General features: G+C 50.8%; 2 protein-coding genes across 2 annotated transcripts in view; one reads left to right on the top strand and one right to left on the bottom strand.

The window, feature by feature from the left end:
* The window catches only part of LOC147120819 (uncharacterized), a 393799-nt gene that overhangs the window by 213161 nt on the left and 161213 nt on the right, over positions 1-19425 (top strand). The gene's annotated exons all lie outside the window — the stretch shown is intronic.
* The window catches only part of LOC147120820 (E3 ubiquitin-protein ligase TRIM65-like), a 64665-nt gene continuing 51567 nt past the window's right edge, over positions 6328-19425 (bottom strand). The window contains exon 7 of the mRNA XM_085983630.1: positions 6328-6991. Coding sequence (XP_085839756.1) covers positions 6465-6991 — 527 coding nt within the window. The 3' untranslated portion in view covers positions 6328-6464. The remainder of the gene's footprint in view (positions 6992-19425) is intronic.

The raw sequence follows: 19425 nt of genomic DNA, 5'->3' as shown, positions 1-19425 counted from the left end.
TGAGGGGTCGGGGGTCAGTGGGGGGGGTGAGGGGTCAGTGGGGGGGTGAGGGGTCGGGGGGGGGGAGAGGGGTCAGTGGGGGGGTGAGGGGTCAGTGGGGGGGTGAGGGGTCGGGGGGGTCAGTGGGGGGGGAGAGGGGTCAGTGGGGGGGGGGGAGAGGGATCAGTGGGGGAGACGGGCCATCAATTGTGGGAAATGATCGTTGGAATTCTCAGGACCGCCGCCAGGAAGGTGGTTCAGAAGAAGTTTTATCAAGAAAATCTGTATTGAGGTTGGGAAAGTCAGGATTTGCCTGGGGTCAGAAAGTGGGAGAGCCCCCATAACTGTGGAGTTGGTGACCATGGCAGATCAGCACGATCCCCATCTACAATTTCCCTCACACCCGCTTAATACCTTCTCATTTATTTTTCAAGTGTCTGTCGTCTGATTCTCTGTCGCGAGTGGCGACCCCGCCTGTAACATGCCCTGTACCCCGCTCTCGCCCCCGCCTCGAGCTCTCGCTCTCTGGCCCCCCCCGCGCTCTCGCCCCCCACTCTTGCTTCGAGCTGCCGTGTGATGCTCCCACACCTGGAAAGCTTCTTGAAATATTATACTGGATTAAAGTGATCTGATCAAATGTTCCGTCTCCGTTTCCTATGTAAATGCTGGATTTAGAAAGCCTGGGGCAACTGTGCCGAATGAGACTCCCTCGGTCCCTCCTCCAGAACCTTGTCATCCTCGGGATGTGGGCGACTCTGACCAAGGCCGGCATTTACTGGCCATCACTAGTTGCCCTTAGGAGGTGGTGGTTGGTCGGCCTTCATGAACCGCTGGTGACTGTTTGATGCAACTGAGTGTCTTGCTCGGGCACTTCAGTGGGAAATTAATGTGGGTGTGGGACTGGAGTCACATATAGGCCAGACTGGGTAAAAGTGGAGAAGGTTAAGGGGAGATTTAATAGAGGTGTTCAAAATCATGAAGGGTTTTGATGGAGTAAATAATGTTTCCAGTGGCAGGAGGGTCAGGAACCAGAGGACACAGATTGAAGGTATTTGGCAAAAGAACCAGGGGGGCGATGAGGATTTTTTTTCCCACAGCGAGTTGTTGTGATCTGGAATGCGCTGCCTGAAAGGGCGGTGGGAGCAGATTCAATAGTAACTTTCAAAAGGGAATTGGAGAAATACTGGAAGGGGAAAAGTTTGCAGGACACTGGGGAAAGAGCAGGGGGGAGTGGGACTAATTGGAGAGCTCAAAGAGCCGGCACAGGCACGATGGGCCGAATGGGCTTCTGTGCTGGATCATTCTCTGAGTCTAAATGACAGCAGGTTTCCTTCCCCCCAAAATTTTAGTGAACACAACACACATTGTGCTGGGCTCGATAATCATTGTAAGGAACAGCAGCCCCAGTGAATATTGCAGCAGGGCTGGTCGTGGTCTGTTGCTAGGCCCGGCCCGGTCCGGTCCGTTGCTAGGCCCGGCCCGGTCCGTTGCTAGGCCCAGCCCGGTCCATTGCTAGGCCCGGCCCGGTCTCTCGCAGTATTTGGTTTGTGGTTCAGTTTGTGGACGCAGCCTGCCCCAGACAGTCTGTGGTTTAGCCGAGTTCCTCTTTTGTTTACTTTCCTTCAGACACACACAGAGCAGAGGCTGCAGGTCTGCCTCTCCAACCAGTTGTTGTGGTAACTAATATCTGTGGGTGGAACAAATGAAGGACAGAGACGGGATGAGTTGTTGGTCCGTGTGTTTGCTTTACTAGGCCAGAGCGAACTGAGCATGCTCATACCAAACCATGTGACAAACCATGTGATAATACTGCTTTCCCCATTAAAACAATGTCCATATTCCCCTCTCAAATACAACAAACTACAGTCCCACCTTTCCCAGCATTACATGTACCACATCACAAAAACTCTCGGCTTTTTTTCTTTTAAATGAGCTCCAAATCCAGTTTAATAACAGGTTTGTGGAGCATTCCTGATCTCCTTACAGAAGGTTTTGGTGTTGAACCGATTTTCGAGCTGTTTTGTTGTGGTTCCGAACTCAAAGATGGTCCTGTTTCTATCTCAGTCTTGTGTGAACCTGGTACTTCAGTTACTAAAGTCTGAACTGAGTCAAACTCATGTATGTGTTCATGATCAAGTGGTTCAAGATCACTGTCCAATCCAGGCCAGTAAACACAGCTTCTTGCAATTGATTTCATACTGACAACCCCTGGATGTTCAGCATGAAGTTCGGCCAGAATTCTATCTCTCAATGAAGTAGGTCCCACCACTCTGATTCCCCACTTGATACAACCTGGCTCACAAAACAATTCAGTTCGACGGTTATGGAATGGTTTCAACTCTGTGTCCAGACACTGATCAGTTCATCCATTCAAGGTGTTTTCATTCACTCTTTTCAGTACTGAGTACTTTTGAGTCTCATCTGCAATCTCAGTTCCATTCACGGGAAAGTCTTTGTCAACTGCACCTAGCGTGAAAATCTCACCTTCACTCCCAACACGAGTCCTCATGTGACAACCTGGACAAGGCATCTGCGATTGCGTTTTGCTCTGAAGTGGGATATTCACTCGTGAAGTCATATTGTGACAACAACACTGCCCAACGTTGCATTCTTGATGCAGCCATTGCAGGGATGGCAGATTTGGGCCCCAATATTGCTAAGAGCGGTTTGTGATTGGTTATCAGGGTAAACTTTCTGCCGATCAGGAACTGTTGGAATTTCTTGATTCCAAACACTATGGCGAGTGCTTCCTTTTCAATTTGCGCGTAGTTTCTTTCGCTCTTTGTGAGGGTTTGTGATTGGTTTCTCTTGGCCGTCATCCTTTACGTGGCTTATGACAGCTCCCATACCGTAACTGGAAGCATCACACACTAACTTAAGCTCACACTCTGTGCCGTAGTGCACAAGTAGAGCATCGCTGGAGAGACTTCTCTTACAAGCATCGTAAGCTTCCTGTTGCGGTTTCGCCCACTTCCACTGAACATCCTTCTTGAGGAGCTTGTGCAATGGAGCTAACATGGTCGCTAACTCAGGTAAGAAACGTGCGTAGTACTGGATCATTCCAAGGAAAGATCTTAACTCAGACACGTTCTGTGGCTTTGGAGCATTGATGACAGCATCAACCTTTTCCTTCACTGGTTGCAAACAATTTGCATCAACTTTCAGACCAAGGTACAACCTCGGGCTGCACAAAAGCACATTTGCTCCTTTTCAATTTGACATTGTGGGCATACAACCTTTGAAGCACTAAATCTAACACTTCTAGATTTTCTTCCTTGCTGCTTGTTGCGATCAGCACATCGTCAGGATTGCATAAACAATTTGGAATTCCTTGCAAAATCTTATCCATCGTAGCCTGGAAGATTTTGGGGGAGGACTTTACACCATACAGCAGCTCGGTGTGTGAGTACAGTCCCTTGTGTGTGCTGATGGTGAGATACTGTTGACTCTCTTTGTCAACGTTCAGCTGAGCGTAAGCGGCGACAGGTCAAGCTTGGAGATAACCTTTGACCCTGAGAGTGCTGCATACAAATCTTGTGATGTAGGTAACGGGTACTGCTCATCGTTAACTGCTTGGTTGATAGTAACTTTGTAGTCACCGCACAAGCGTACAGTTCTGTCTGCTTTGGGCACTACCACAATCGGGGTAGCCCATTCACTGTCAGTTTTTACGAGCACTCCGTTCTCTCTCAGTTCTCTAGCTCTTCCTCCACCTGACTTCAATGCATAGGGGACCGGCCTTGCCTTACAATAGACAGGCTTCGCGTTGGACTTGATGCGGATATGTGTGTCATACCCAGTGATGTCCTCATAACTGTCTGAGAACATGCTTTTATACTTGTTCAGAGTTGTGTCAATGCATCTACACTGAAGATGTTTTTCCAGTCTAGTTTTAACTTTCTCAACCAGTCTTTGCCCTTGAGGGTTGGCCTGTTGTTGTAGCTCGCTACAATAGGCAGCTTTACTGACTGGCCATTGTGTTGAACTGTACATTCCATTTGTCCACATGTCTCTAGGGTTTCTCTGGAGTAGGTTAACTCTACAGTACTCTTTGTCAGTGGTATTTGATTAAAGTTATTCTCATTTGTGTCCTTACTCACGATAGAGCAGTCCACCACCGTATTGATACACATCAATTATATTGCTCGTTGATCAAAAGTTTTGTATGGAAGTCTTTCTCACGACTGCTAGCATTGCCGTTAGTGGTATAAATACTGTAGATGCCTAGTTCTTCAACATCAAGTGTGTTCACTTCAATATTGTGAACGCCTCCCTTTTGTTGTCGCTGCTTTGCATTGCCACTAGAATGGTTCTTACTTCCTGCTTTCGATCTAGTTCTGCAAGCTGTTGAAATATGGCCTTGCTTCTGGTAGTGAAAACACTTCGCATTTGTGTATTGGCAGGACTGTGGTGAGTGATTTCCTTTGCAGCGATAACAATTCACTGAACTGCTCCCACTGACATGCTTTTGACTTGTTCTCACACCTTTAGGTTTGGCGGTGGCTTTGTGACTGTAGACCTCCGCTGCCCCAGTCACTTGAGTTGGACAGAGCTCCCTCGCATTCTTAGACGCCATCTCCATAGATGGGACAATTTTGCCTGCTGTGTCAAACGTTAGGTTCAGAGTGTTCAGTAACTTGGACTGCATGCACTCATCCACCAGTCCACACACAAACTTATCTCACAAAGCACGACCCAACAATGTGTCGAAGTTACAATGCAAAGACAGGTTTTTAAGAGCTACAATGTACTCACTGATGGTTTCACTTTGTTTTTGGTTACTGGTACCAAACTTGAAGCTCTCTGCTATTTCTATCGGCTTTGGGTCGAAATGGTCCTCGAGTTTCTCGACAATGTCTTCAAACGGCACATCCTTCACTTTCCCTGGTGCGAGTAGGTTTGTCAAAGTTCCGTAGACATCTGGCCCGATCTCCGTTAGAAAAATTGCTTTTTTCCGTTCACGAATTACTTTATTTTGAGCTTGAACATTCTCCTCAGCACCTTTAGTCTCAATAATGTTATTGGCCTTAAAAATCATCTCCATTCGCTCAATGTAAGAACTGAATGGTTCGCGAGCTCGGTGATACAGGCCGAGGCTTCCGATAAATCCTGTACGCGCGGCCATGACTGTCCTGATCACATGAACAGAGACTCAGCCGCTCCCTGTGTACCTGTGAGAATCAACACCGCTGTTGCTGTGTGTACATACACGCGAAGGGGAAGCACAGATGATTCTGCATCAGCATTAACGGTACAGGAAACTTTCGATTTACCGGCACCTAAATAACCGAAAATCTCGGTTAACCGGCAAAATTCAGGAGTTGGTTCAGGTAAGTTTTATTACTTGCCTTCCTCGATCTGTTGCTGTGCAAGGGTGTGGCTGCAGCTGTTGCTAAGCTACAGATACGCTTGGAACTTGTGGCCATTGTTCTGAACCTGTTGCTAAGCAACAGGGTTTGTTGCTTTATCCGGAGCGCTCAGCTCCGTATCTTTTACTATAACATTCGGTTATCCGGAATTTTTGATGAACCGGCACCACGTCGGTCCCGGATAAAAAAATGTTTCCTGTAAAACATCGCAAAAATTCAGTTTAGGTGTCGCAAATTCACCTTAAACTTGTCCACTCGAAGGTTGAACACTGTCCTTCCGTGATCCCTAAAACTGGCTTTGGGATCCCATCCTCATCACCAAAATGTAATATCTGTGGGTGGAACAATTGAAGGACAGAGACAAGAGGAATTGTTCGTCCATGTGCTTGGCCAGAGCGAACTGAGCATGCTCATACCAAACCATGTGATACATTACAGTGACGTGTCCTGTGAGCTACCTGCCCCGGGATTGTAACCCAGCAAGTTGCAATGATGTAAAAAGGGCCTCGTCCCCACTTCCATCACCCCTACCCCCTCCCTCCCTCCCTCCTGGGTCTCGGTGTTCCGGCTCTCGTTCCCGATCCGGACTCCGGACCTGGTCTCGGGGTTCCGGCTCTCGTTCCCGATCCGGACCCGGTCTCGGGGTTCCGGCTCTCGTTCCCACTCCGGACCCGGTCTCGGGGTTCCGGCTCTCATTCCCGATCCGGACTCCGGATCTGCTCTCGGGGTTCCGGCTCTCTTTCCCGATCCGGACTCCGGATCTGCTCTCGGGGTTCCGGCTCTCTTTCCCGATACGGACTCCGGACCTGGTCTCGGTGTTCCAGCTCTCGTTCCCGATCCGGACTCGGTCTCGGGGTTCTGGCTCTAGTTCCCGATCCGGACTTCAGACCTGGTCTCGGGGTTCCGGCTCTAGTTCCTGATCCGGACTCCGGTCCCAGGGTCCTGGTTCTAGTTCCCGATCTGGACTCCGGACCCGGTCTCAGTGTTCCGGCTCTAGTTCCCGATCCGGACTCCGGTCCCAGGGTTCTAGTTCTAGTTCCCGATCCGGACTCCGGTCCCAGGGTCCTGGCTCTAGTTCCCGATCTGGACTCCGGACCCGGTCTCGGTGTTCCGGCTCTAGTTCCCGATCCGGACGCTGGCCGCCTTGTTGATTTGGAAGGCGGGGAGTAGAGGCTGAGTGAAGGGGGCCTGGAAGCGGTGCAGAAGGTTAGCCCTGTCGGTGATGCCATAGAAAGACAAGGCTTGGCCGGTGTAGTCGAGGAAGAGGCCAATACGCTGGTACGGGACAGGCCGCAGATCGCCCGGCTGGTTATCGTGCCAGGCGGTCCCAGTGCCCTCGGCCAGCTCCAGGCACCAGGAGGCGTGGTTGAAGCCAAGGAAGCAGGAGGTGCCGCGGCCTTTGCGGCTCATGTTGCTGTAAGCTAGGCCAATCCGCACCGGGCTCCCGGTGATCCACATCTCCCAGTAATGGCGGCCGCTGGACAACTCCGGCAGGCCCAGCACCTGGGGCAGCTGATTGAAACACTTCGGGTGGTCGGAGTATCGCCGGGGTTCCAAGAACGAGCTGACCGCACTCCGCCCATCCCCTGACAACACCAGCTGGTTCGAGGCCGTGTCCGGGTCAAAGGTCACCACTGTCAAATCTGCAGCGAGAGAGAGATTAGCACAGGGTGAGGAGTGACCTCAACCCGACTGACCGTTACCGCCCGTATCCCTGACCCCTCTGACTCCAGCCATCACCCCACCCACCGCCCTCGCCTCTGCTGACCATTATTCGGGCTATGCGAGCATGGAGGGCCAATCAGCAGCCTGGCTTCCCCCATCCAAACGCCCACATCCCAGCAGCCACTACTGGATACTAATTCACAGCAAATAGTGCAATGAACCTGAATGAAAACGAAGTCAAAATCCACAGTAAAGCTCCCTCTACACTGTCCCATCAAACACTCCCAGGGCAGGTACAGCACGGGTTAGATACAGAGTAAAGCTCCCTCTACACTGTCCCATCAAACACTCCCAGGGCAGGTACAGCACGGGTTAGATACAGAGTAAAGCTCCCTCTACACTGTCCCATCAAACACTCCCAGGGCAGGTACAGCACGGGTTAGACACAGTAAAGCTCCCTCTACACTGTCCCATCAAAAACACCCAGGGCAGGTACAGCACGGGTTAGATACAGAGTAAAGCTCCCTCTACACTGTCCCATCAAAAACACCCAGGGCAGGTACAGCACGGGTTAGATACAGAGTAAAGCTCCCTCCACACTGTCCCATCAAACACTCCCAGGGCAGGTACAGCACGGGTTAGATACAGAGTAAAGCTCCCTCTACACTGTCCCATCAAACACTCCCAGGGCAGGTACAGCACGGGTTAGACACAGTAAAACTCCCTCTACACTGTCCCATCAAACACTCCCAGGGCAGGTACAGCACGGGTTAGATACAGAGTAAAGCTCCCTCTACACTGTCCCATCAAACACTCCCAGGACAGGTACAGCACGGGTTAGATACAGAGTAAAGCTCCCTCTACACTGTCCCATCAAAAACACCCAGGGCAGGTACAGCACGGGTTAGATACAGAGTAAAGCTCCCTCTACACTGTCCCATCAAACAGTGCCAGGGCAGGTACAGCACGGGTTAGATACAGAGTAAAGCTCCCTCTACACTGTCCCATCAAACACTCCCAGGGCAGGTACAGCACGGGTTAGATACAGAGTAAAGCTCCCTCTACACTGTCCCATCAAACACTCCCAGGGCAGGTACAGCACGGGTTAGATACAGAGTAAAGCTCCCGCGACAATGTCCCATCAAACAATCCCAGGGCAGGTACAGCACGGGTTAGATACAGAGTAAAGCTCCCTCTACACTGTTGCGTCAAACACTCCCAGGGCAGGTACAGCACGGGTTAGATACAGAGTAAAGCTCCCTCGACACTGTCCCATCAAACACTCCCAGGGCAGGTACAGCACGGGTTAGATACAGAGTAAAGCTCCCTCTACACTGTCGCGTCAAACACTCGCAGGTACAGCATGGGTTAGATACAGAGTAAAGCTCGCTCTACACTGTCCCATCAAACACTCCCAGGGCAGGTACAGCACGGGTTACATACAGAGTAAAGCTCCCTCTACACTGTCCCATCAAACACTCCCAGGGCAGGTACAGCACGGGTTAGATACAGAGTAAAGCTCCCTCTGCACTGTCCCATCAAACACTCCCAGGGCAGGTACAGCAGAGGTTATATACAGAGTAAAGCTCCCTCTACACTGTCCCATCAAACACTCCCAGGGCAGGTGCAGCACGGGTTAGATACAGAGTAAATCTCCCTCTACACTGTCCCATCAAACACTCCCAGGACAGGTACAGCACGGGTTAGATACAGAGTAAAGCTCCCTCTACACTGTCCCATCAAACACTCCCAGGGCAGGTACAGCACGGGTTAGATACAGAGTAAAACTCCCTCTACACTGTCCCATCAAACACTCCCAGGGCAGCTACAGCACGGGTTAGATACAGAGTAAAGCTCCCACTACACTGTCCCATCAAACAATCCCAGGGCAGGTACAGCACGGGTTAGATACAGAGTAAAGCTCCCGCTACACTGTCCCATCAAACAATCCCAGGGCAGGTACAGCACGGGTTAGATACAGAGTAAAGCTCCCTCTACACTGTTGCGTCAAACACTCCCAGGGCAGGTACAGCACGTGTTAGATACAGAGTAAAGCTCCCTCTACACTGTCCCATCAAACACTCCCAGGGCAGGTACAGCACGAATTAGATACAGAGTAAAGCTCCCACTACACTGTCCCATCAAACACTCCCAGGGCAGGTACAGCTCGGGTTAGATACAGAGAAAAGCTCCCTCTACACTGTCCTATCAAACACTCCCAGGGCAGGTACAGCACGGGTTAGATACAGAGTAAAGCTCCCTCTACACTGTCCCATCAAACACTCCCAGGGCAGGTACAGCACGGGGTTAGATACAGAGTAAAGCCCCTCTACACTGTCCCATCAAACACTCCCAGGGCGGGTACAGCACTGGTTAGATACAGAGTAAAGCTCCCACTACACTGTCCCCATCAAACACTCCCAGGGCAGGTACAGCACGGGTTAGATACAGAGTAAATCTCCCTCTACACTGTCCCATCAAACACTCCCAGGGCAGGTTCAGCACGGGCTAGATACAGAGTAAAGCTCCCTCTACAGTGTCCCATCAAACACTCCCAGGGCAGGTACAGCACGGGTTAGATACCGAGTAAATCTCCCTCTACACTGTCCCATCAAACACTCCCAGGGCAGGTACAGCACGGGTTAGATACAGAGTAAAGCTCCCTCTACACTGTCGCATCAAACACTCCCAGGGCAGGTACAGCACGGGTTAGATACAGAGTAAAGCTCCCTCTACACTGTCGCATCAAACACTCCCAGGGCAGGTACAGCACGGGCTAGAAACAGAGTAAAGCTCCCTCTACACTGTCCCATCAAACACTCCCAGGGCAGGGACAGCGTGGCTTAGATACAGAGTAAAGCTCCCTCTACACTGTCCCATCAAACACTCCCAGGGCAGGTACAGCACGGGTTAGATACAGAGTAAAGCTCCCTCTACACTGTCCCTCAAACACTCCCAGGGCAGGTACAGCATGGGGTTCGATAAAGAGTAAAGCTCCCTCTACACTGTCCCATCAAACACTCCAAGGGCAGGTACAGCACGGGTTAGATCCAGAGTCAAGCTCCCTCTACACTGTCCCCATCAAACACTCCCAGGGCAGCTACAGCATGGGTTAGATACAGAGTAAAGCTCCCTGTACACTGTCCCATCAAACAGTGCCAGGGCAGGTACAGCACGGGTTAGATACAGAGTAAAGCTCTCTCTACACTGTCCGATCAAACACTCCCAGGGCAGGTCCAGCACCGGTTAGATACAGTGTGAAGCTCCCTCTACACTGTCGCGTCAAACACTCCCAGGGCAGGTACAGCACGGGTTAGATACAGAGTAAAGCTCCCTCTACAGTGTCCCAGCAAACACTCCCAGGGCAGGTGCAGCATGGGTTAGATACAGAGTAAAGCTCCCTCTACACTGTCCCCATCAAACACTCCCAGGGCAGGTACAGCATGGGTTAGATCCAGAGTAAAGCCCCCTCTAGACTGTCCCATCAAACACTCCCAGGGCAGGTACAGCATGGGTTAGATACAGAGTAAAGCTCCCTCTACACTGTCCCATCAAACACTCGCAGGGCAGGTACAGCACGGGTTAGATACAGAGTAAAGCTCCCACTACACTGTCCCCATCAAACACTCCCAGGGCAGGTACAGCACGGGTTAGATACAGAGTAAAGCTCCCTCTACACTGTCCCATCAAACACTCCCAGGGCAGGTACAGCACGGGTTAGATACAGAGTAAAGCTCCCTCTACAGTGTCCCATCAAACACTCCCAGGGCAGGTCCAGCTCGGGTTAGATACAGAGTAAAGCTCCCTCTACACTGTCCCATCAAACACTTCCAGGGCAGGTACAGCACGGGTTAGATACAGAGTAAAAAGAGTAGTAGGCAGAAGGCTGGAAACTATAGACCTGTTAGCCTCACATCTGTGGTTGGTAAAATGTTAGAGTCCATTATTAAGGAGACAGTAACGGGACATTTGGATAAACATAATTTAATAGGACAAACTCAGCATGGTTTCATGAAGGGGAAGTCATGTTTGACAAATTTGCTTGAGTTTTTTGAGGAAGTAACATACAGGGTGGTTAAAGGGGAACCAGTGGACGTAGTGTATTTAGACTTCCAAAAGGCATTTGACAAGGTGCCACACAAAAGATTATTGCTCAAGATAAAAAATCACGGGATTGGGGGTAATATTCTGGCGTGGGTGGAGGATTGGCTCACTAACAGAAAGCAGAGAGTTGGGATAAATGGTTCGTTCTCAGACTGGCAATCAGTAGCGAGTGGTGTTCCGCAGGGGTCGGTGCTGGGTCCCCAACTCTTTACAATCTATATTAACGATTTGGAGGAGGGGACCGAGTGTAACATATCAAAGTTTGCAGATGATACAAAGATGGGACGGAAAGTAGTGAGTGAGGAGGACATAAAAAACCTGCAAAGGGACATAGACAGGCTAAGTAAGTGGGCAGAGATTTGGCAGATGGAATACAATACTGGAAAGTGTGAGGTTATGCACTTTGGCAGGAAAAATCATAGAGCAAGTTATTATCTTAATGGCAAGAAACTGGAAAGTACTGTAGTACAAAGGGATCTGGGGGTCCTGGTGCACGAAACTCAAAAAGTTAGTATGCAGGTGCAGCAAGTGATTAAGAAGGCCAATGGAATGTTGGCTTTTATTGCTAGGGGGATGGAATATAAAAACAGGGAGGTATTGCTGCAGTTGTACAAGGTATTGGTGAGACCGCACCTGGAATACTGCATTCAGTTTTGGTGTCCATACTTAAGAAAAGACATACTTGCTCTCGAGTCAGTACAAAGAAGGTTCACTCGGTTAATCCCGGGGATGAGGGGGTGGTCATATGAGGAGAGGTTGAGTAGATTGGGACTCTACTCATTGGAGTTCAGAAGAATGAGAGGCGATCTTATTGAAACATATGAGATTGTGAAGGGGCTTGATCGGGTGGATGCGGTGAGGATGTTCCCAATGATGGGTGAAACTAGAACTGGGGGGCATAATCTTAAAATAAGGGGCTGCTCATTAAAAACTGAGATGAGGAGAAACTTCTTCACTCAGAGGGTGGTAGGTTTGTGGAATTTGCTGCCCCAGAAAGCTGTGGAAGCTACATCATTAAATAAATTTAAAACAGAAATAGATAGTTTCCTAGAAGTAAAGGGAATTAAGGGTTACGGGGAGCGGGCAGGAAATTGGACATGAGTCTAGGTTCGGAATGGTCATGGCCCTGTGGGTAGTGGAGTGGGCCCAGGGACCGTGTAGCCTTGTTCTGCTCCTACTGTGTTCTAATTCTGTGTTAGATTTCAGGAGATGGTTTTATTCCTGTTCCTGGCTGGGGTGGAGATCGCCTTTACAGAAGGTAAGTACTGTAGAAAATATAGGGACAGAGTGATCTCCTGGAAGAATTTCAATCGCCTAGATGGGTCGGAGAGGAATTTCCCAGATTTTTTTCTCCCAAATTGGCCATTGGGTCTTTATCTGGTTTTTCGCCTCTCCCGGGTGATCACATGGGTTCGGGTGGATGCAGAGTGATAGAAGATTTGAGGTTAGGATCAGATCAGCCATGATCTTATTGAATGGTGGAGCAGGCTCGAGGGGCCGATTGGCCTACTCCTGCTCCTATTTCTTATGTTCTTATGTTCTCTACACTGTCCCATCAAACAATCCCAGGGCAGGTACAGCACGGGTTAGATACAGAGTGATGCGCTATCAATTACTCATAAAAGACGGAGAGTTAGGAGAGTAACTAAAGGCTTTTATTAGCAAAGAACAGAGCATGCCTCTCGTGGTTGACTGGGTTCCAAGAAGGCAGGGGGCTGCAGGTCAATCACCTTTATACCTGGGCCTGTGGGTGGAGCCAGCCGAGACATGTTGAGGCATGCATAGGTACAACAGTGTGCAACAACAACAACACCAACAGTGGTTTACCACATTCACCCCTTGTTTAAAATTGAGTCCGGCGGGGTGAAGTGTAGTAAAGGTTCGTGTAAGTAAGTCTATCAGGTGGCCTTGTATGCCGTCCTGATCGTCGTGGTGGCGGCGGTGATGGTGCAGCATCCAACGTTGAATCTGGCGTCTCATTGAGTGGTTGGGTGGTCAATGACGGGTCCTGGGGCTGCGGCATGCCGTCTAGCGGGGTTGGGTTGTGGGTAGTGGTGGATGGCAATGGTAGTGTTTCAGGGGCACCCAAAGGTGCGAGATCTCGTGTGGGGGCTGTGTCCTCCCGCCCGTCCGGGTACGCTACGTAAGCGTACTGGGGGTAGGCGTGGGTAGTGGTGGGTGGCGAGGGGGGTGTTTCGGGAGCACCCGAGGGTGCGAGGTCTCGTATGGAGACTGTGTCCTCCCGCCCGTCCGGGTACACCACGTAAGCATACTGAGGGTTGGCATGGAGGAGGCTCACCCTCTCGACCAGGGGGTCCGTCTTATGGGACCTCACATGCTTCCGCAGTAGGACGGGTCCTGGGGAAGTCAGCCATGTCGGTAACGAGATCCCCGATGTGGACTTCCTGGGGAAGGAGAACATTCTCTCATGAGGGGAAGCATTGGTGGCTGTACAGAGCAGTGACCGAATGGAATGGAGCGCCACAGGGAGGACTTCCTGCCAGCGAGAGGTCGGAAGGCCCTTAGATTTCAAGTTTAAAAGGACTGCCTTCCAGACCGTCGCATTCTCCCTTGCCACCTGGCCATTCCCCCGGGGGTTGTAGCTGGTGGTCCTGCTTGTAGCGATACCTCTCGAGAGCAGGTACTGCCAGAGTTCGTCGCTCATAAAGGATGAGCCCCTGTCGCTATGAATATAGCTAGGGAAACCGAACAAGGCGAAGAGGTCATTCAGACATTTAATGACCGTGGTACTGGTCATGTCTGAGCAAGGGATGGCAAACGGGAAACGGGAGTACTCATCAATTATGTTGAGGAAGTACACATTGCGGTCGGAGGAGGGGAGGGGCCGTATAAAATCGACGCTCAGCCGTTCAAAGGGGCATGTGGCTTTGATCAGGCTTGCTCTGTCTGGTCTATAAAAATGCGGTTTGCACTCGGCACAGATTTGGCAGTTCCTGGTCATGGTCCTGACCTCCTCGATGGAGCAGGGCAGGTTACGGGATTTGATGAAGTGAAAAAACCTGGTGACCCCCGGGTGGCAGAGGTCATTGTGGAGGGTCTTCAGTCTATCAACCTGCGCGTTGGCGCATGTACCACGTGATAGGGCATCTGGGGGCTCATTGAGTTTCCCGGGCCAGTACAAGATATCGTAATTGTAGGTGGAGAGTTCGATTCTCCACCTCAAGATCTTGTCATTCTTGATTTTGCCCCTCTGCTTATTATTAAACATAAAAGCTACTGAACGCTGGTCAGTGAGCAGGGTAAATCGTTTTCTGGCCAGGTAATGCCTCCAATGTCGCACAGCTTCCACAATGGCCTGGGCCTCCTTTTCGACAGAGGAGTGTCGAATCTCGGGGCCCTGGAGGGTCCTTGAGAAAAAGGCCACGGGTCTCCCCGCCTGGTTAAGGGTTGCAGCTAGGGCAAAGTCAGATGCGTCGCTCTCCACTTGGAAAGGGATGGACTCATCCACTGCGTGCATTGTGGCCTTCGCAATATCTCTTTTTATGAGAGTGAAGGCTGCACAGGCCTCTGCTGTCAGGGGGAAGGAGGCGGACTTGATGAGGGGTCTGGCTTTGTCCGCATAGTTGGGCACCCACTGAGCATAGTAAGAGAAAAACCCTAGGCATCTCTTCAGTGCTTTTTGGCAGTGGGGGAGCTCCCTAAGGGGGCGCATGCTGTCGGGGTCGGGGCCGAAGACTCCGTTCTCCACTACGCAGCCAAGAATGGCAAGGTGCGTGGTACGAAACATACATTTGTCCTTGTTGTATGTTAGATTCAGCCGCTGGGCCGTACGGAGGAATTTCTCTAGGTTAACATCATGGTCCTGCTGGTCGTGGTCGCAGATGGTGATGTTGTCTAGATAGGGGAAAGTGGCCTGGAGCGCGTTCTGGTCAACCATCCGGTCCATCTCCCGTTGGAAGACTGAAACCCGGTTGGTGACGCCGAAGGGAACTCTGAGGAAGTGGTAGAGACGACCGTCAGCTTCAAAAGCTGTGTACTGGCGGTCCTCAGCCCTGATGGGGAGCTGGTGGTATGCCGACTTCAGATCAATCGTCGAGAACACCCGGTATTGTGCTATCTGATTGACCATGTCAGATATGCGGGGGAGTGGGTATGCAACCAACTGGGTGTAGCGATTGATCGTCTGGCTGTAGTCGATAACTAGGCGCTGTTTTTCGCCAGTCTTCACCACCACCACTTGTGCTCGCCATGGGCTGGTGCTACTTTCAATAATCCCTTCCTTCAGGAGTCTCGCTACCTCGGATTTAATGAAGCTCCTATCCCCGGCACTGTAACGCCTGCTTTTGGTAGCGATGGGCTTACAGTCGCGGGTGAGGTTAGCGAACAAGGAGGGGGGGGAGACTTTAAGGGTGGAGAGGCTGCAAATGGTGCGCGACGGGCGATTTAAAAGCTGCTGGCTGCAGACTGTGAGTGGGGGGAGGGGTCCGTCGTACGCTAATGTGACACTTTTAAGGTGGCACTGAAAATCCAACCCCAGTAGAACGGCAGCGCAGAGATGGGGCAGGACCAGAAGTTTAACATTTTTGTATTCTGTGCCCTGTACTGAAAGGGTCACTACACAGTAGCCACCGACGTCCGCTGACTGGGCTTTGGAAGCCATAGAGATCCGATGGCGCGTCGGCAGGACCGGGAGAGAGTAACTGCGCACCGTGTCGGGGTGGATAAAGCTCTCCGTGCTCCCGCTGTCAAAAAGGCAGGTAGTGGCGCGGCCGTTTACCGTAATGTCCATCATGGACCTGGACAGTTGATGAGGGAGAGAGTGGTCCAGCGTCACGGAGGCCAGCGTATGGTCAAGCGAGTCGATGTGGACGTCAGATGAGGCGGTGGTTGAGTCCGGGTCCCCCGTGATTGAAGTTGGAGGCGTTCAAGATGGCGGACAAAATGGCGGCGCCCATGATCCCGATCCCCACGCGGCTGGGGAAGCCCAAGATGGCGGACAAGATGGCTGCCCCCACGGTTCGCACGCGGCGCTGCTGGCGTTAGCGGTTTTACCTTTGCAGGCGCTGACATAGTGTCCTTTCTTCCCGCAGCCGGAGCAGGTAGCGTTTTTCGCCGGGCAGCGTGCTCTGGGGTGTTTTGCCTGGCCACAAAAATAACATTTCTGTGCCTTGGACATCGCTGCAGCAGTTGGAGGTGGCGGTCCCATGACCCAAGGTTGCGGCGTCCACGGTGCGGAGCGGTTAGGGGAGAAAGCGTCCATATTAATGTGGGCCGCGTCGAGCGAGAGCGCGAGAGGCCATATGGGTAGAACTTAAAAACAAAAAGGGGGCAAGCACTTTGCTGGGAGTGTACTATAGGCCCCCAAACAGTCAGGGGGAGATAGAGGAACAGATATGTAGGCAAATCTCAGAAAAGTGCGAAAATAATAGGGTAATAATAGTGGGGGATTTCAACTTCCCCAATATAAATTGGGATAGTCAGAGTGTGAAAGGCTTAGAGGGTGCAGAATTCTTAAAGTGCATCCAGGAGAGCTTTTTGAGCCAACATGTAGAAAGTCCTACAAGAGAGGGGGCGGTACTGGACCTAATTCTGGGGAATGTAGCCGGGCAAGTGGTGGAAGTGTCAGTCGGAGAGCATTTTGGCGACAGTGACCACAATTCGGTGAGATTTAAGGTGGTCATGGAAAAAGACAAAGACGGCCCGGAAATAAGGGTTCTAAATTGGGGGAAGGCCGATTTTAATATGATAAGGCAGGATCTGGCCAAATTGGACTGGGAGCAGCTACTTATAGGAAAATCCGCATCAAAACAGTGGGAGACTTTCAGAAGGGAAATAGAGAGAGTACAACGCCAACATGTTCCTGTAAAGGTCAAGGGTGGGACCAACAAGCAAAGGGAACCTTGGATGACAAGGGATATACAAAAATGCATTAGAAATAAAAGGGGGGCTTTTGGCAGTTACAAAAGACTAAAGACGGAAGAAGCCCTAGAGGAGTATAAAAAATGCAGGGGCATACTTAAAAAAGAAATTAGGAGGGCGAGGAGGGGCCATGAAATAACACTGGCGAGCAAAATAAAGGAAAATCCTAAGATGTTTTATAAGTATATTAAGGGCAAGAGGATAACCAGGGAAAGGGTAGGGCCCATTAGGGACCAAAGTGGCAATCTGTGTGTAGAGCCAGATGATGTAGGCGGGGTTTTAAATGAATTTTTTGCATCTGTGTTCACTATGGAGAAAGACGATGCAGACATAGAAATCGGGCAAGGGGGCTGTGACATACTTGAACATATTAGCATCGAGAGGGAGGAGGTGCTAGCGGTTTTAGCAGGCCAAAAAGTGGATAAATCCCCAGGCCCGGACGAGATGTATCCCAGGCTGCTGTGGGAGGCAAAGGAGGAGATTGCAGGGGCTCTGACACAAATTTTCAGAACCTCTCTGGCCACAGGGGATGTACCAGAGGACTGGAGAACAGCTAACGTAGTACCATTATTCAAGAAGGGTAGCAGGGATAAACCAGGGAATTACAGGCCAGTGAGCCTAACATCTGTGGTAGGGAAATTATTGGAAAAAATTCTGAGGGACAAAATTAGTCTCCACTTGGAGAGGCAAGGATTAATCGGGGATAGTCAGCATGGCTTTGTCAAGGGTAAATCATGTCTGACAAATCTGATTGAATTTTTCGAGGGGGTGACTAGGGGGGTGGATGAGGGAAATGCTGTGGATGTGGTTTACATGGACTTCAGTAAAGCTTTTGACAAAGTCCCGCATAGGAGACTGGTCAAGAAGGTAAGAGCCCATGGGATCCAGGGTGCCTTGGCGCGTTGGATCCTAAACTGGCTGAGTGGCAGGAGGCAGAGGGTGATGGTCGAAGGTTGCTTTTGTGACTGGAAGCCTGTGTCCAGTGGGGTACCTCAGGGATCGGTGCTGGGTCCCTTGTTGTTTGTGATCTACATAAATGATTTGGATGAGAATGTAAAAGGTATGATCAGTAAGTTCGCAGATGACACGAAAATTGGTGGGGTGGTAAATTGTGAGCAGGAAAGCCTCAGGCTACAGGACGATATAAACGGGTTGGTCAGATGGGCGGAAAAGTGGCAAATGGAATTTAACCCTGAAAAGTGCGAGGTGATGCATTTTGGACGGACAAATAAGGCAAGGGAATACACAATGAGTGGTAGGACCCTAGGAAGTACAGAGGGTCAGAGGGACCTTGGTGTACATGTACATAGATCCCTGAAGGCAGCGGAACAGGTAGATAAGGTGGTTAAAAAGGCATATGGGATACTTGCCTTCATTAGCCGAGGCATGGAATATAAGAGCAGGGAGGTTATGATGGCGCTGTACAAAACACTGGTGAGGCCACAGCTGGAGTACTGTGTGCAGTTCTGGTCGCCTCACTATAGGAAGGATGTGATTGCTTTGGAGAAGGTGCAGAGAAGATTCACCAGGATGTTACCTGGGATGGAGCGCCTCAGCTATGAAGAGAGGCTGGACAGGCTGGGGTTGTTTTCCTTGGAGCAAAGAAGGCTGAGGGGGGACCTGATTGAGGTGTACAAAATGATGAGGGGCATAGATAGGGTAGATAAAGAGGAACTTTTCCCCTTAGTAGGGGGGTCAATAACAAGGGGGCATAGATTCAGGGTAAGGGGCAGGAGATTTAGAGGGGATTTGAGGAGGAACTTTTTCACCCAGAGGGTGGTTGGAATGTGGAACTCACTGCCTGGAAGGGTGGTAGAGGCAGGAACCCTCACAACATTCAAGAAGCATTTGGATGAGCACTTGAAATGCCATTGCATACAAGGCTATGGACCAAATGCTGGAAAATGGGATTAGACTGGACAGGGATGGATGGGCGGCGCAGACACGATGGGCCGAAGGGCCTCTTTCTGTGCTGTAAAACTCTATGACTCTATGACTCTATGACTGCCTTTTTCAGGTCTATTTCTCCCTTCTCCAACAGTCTCTGCCGGGAGTAGTCGGACCTTAGACCCGCAACGAAAGCATCTCGGATCAGTCCCTCCGTGTGTGCTGCGGCTGATACTTCTTTGCAATCGCAGCCTCGGCCGAGTATCCGTAGTGCCCGTAGGAAAGCCTCCACCGATTCCCCGGGCTGCTGTCTGCGGGATCTTACGAGGTGCCGGGCATAGACCGTATTTACCGGACGTGCGTACTGCCCTTTAAGCAGATCGATAGCCGCCGCGTAGGTCGTCGCGTCCTGGATTAGTGTATAAACTTGGTGGCTCACCTTTGAGGCCAGGATTTTCAGCTTGCTTTCGTCTAGGGTCACAGTTGAGGCTTCCAGGTAAGCCTCGAAGCAACGCAGCCATTGTGCGAATTTGGTAGCCGA

Source organism: Somniosus microcephalus, chromosome 3 (assembly GCF_052327205.1).
Source record: "Somniosus microcephalus isolate GS21.2 chromosome 3, FLI_Smic_1.0, whole genome shotgun sequence".
Classification (NCBI taxonomy): domain Eukaryota; kingdom Metazoa; phylum Chordata; class Chondrichthyes; order Squaliformes; family Somniosidae; genus Somniosus; species Somniosus microcephalus.
The sequence above is the reverse complement of the archived record's forward strand: the minus strand, read 5'-3'. Positions and strand labels throughout refer to the sequence as shown.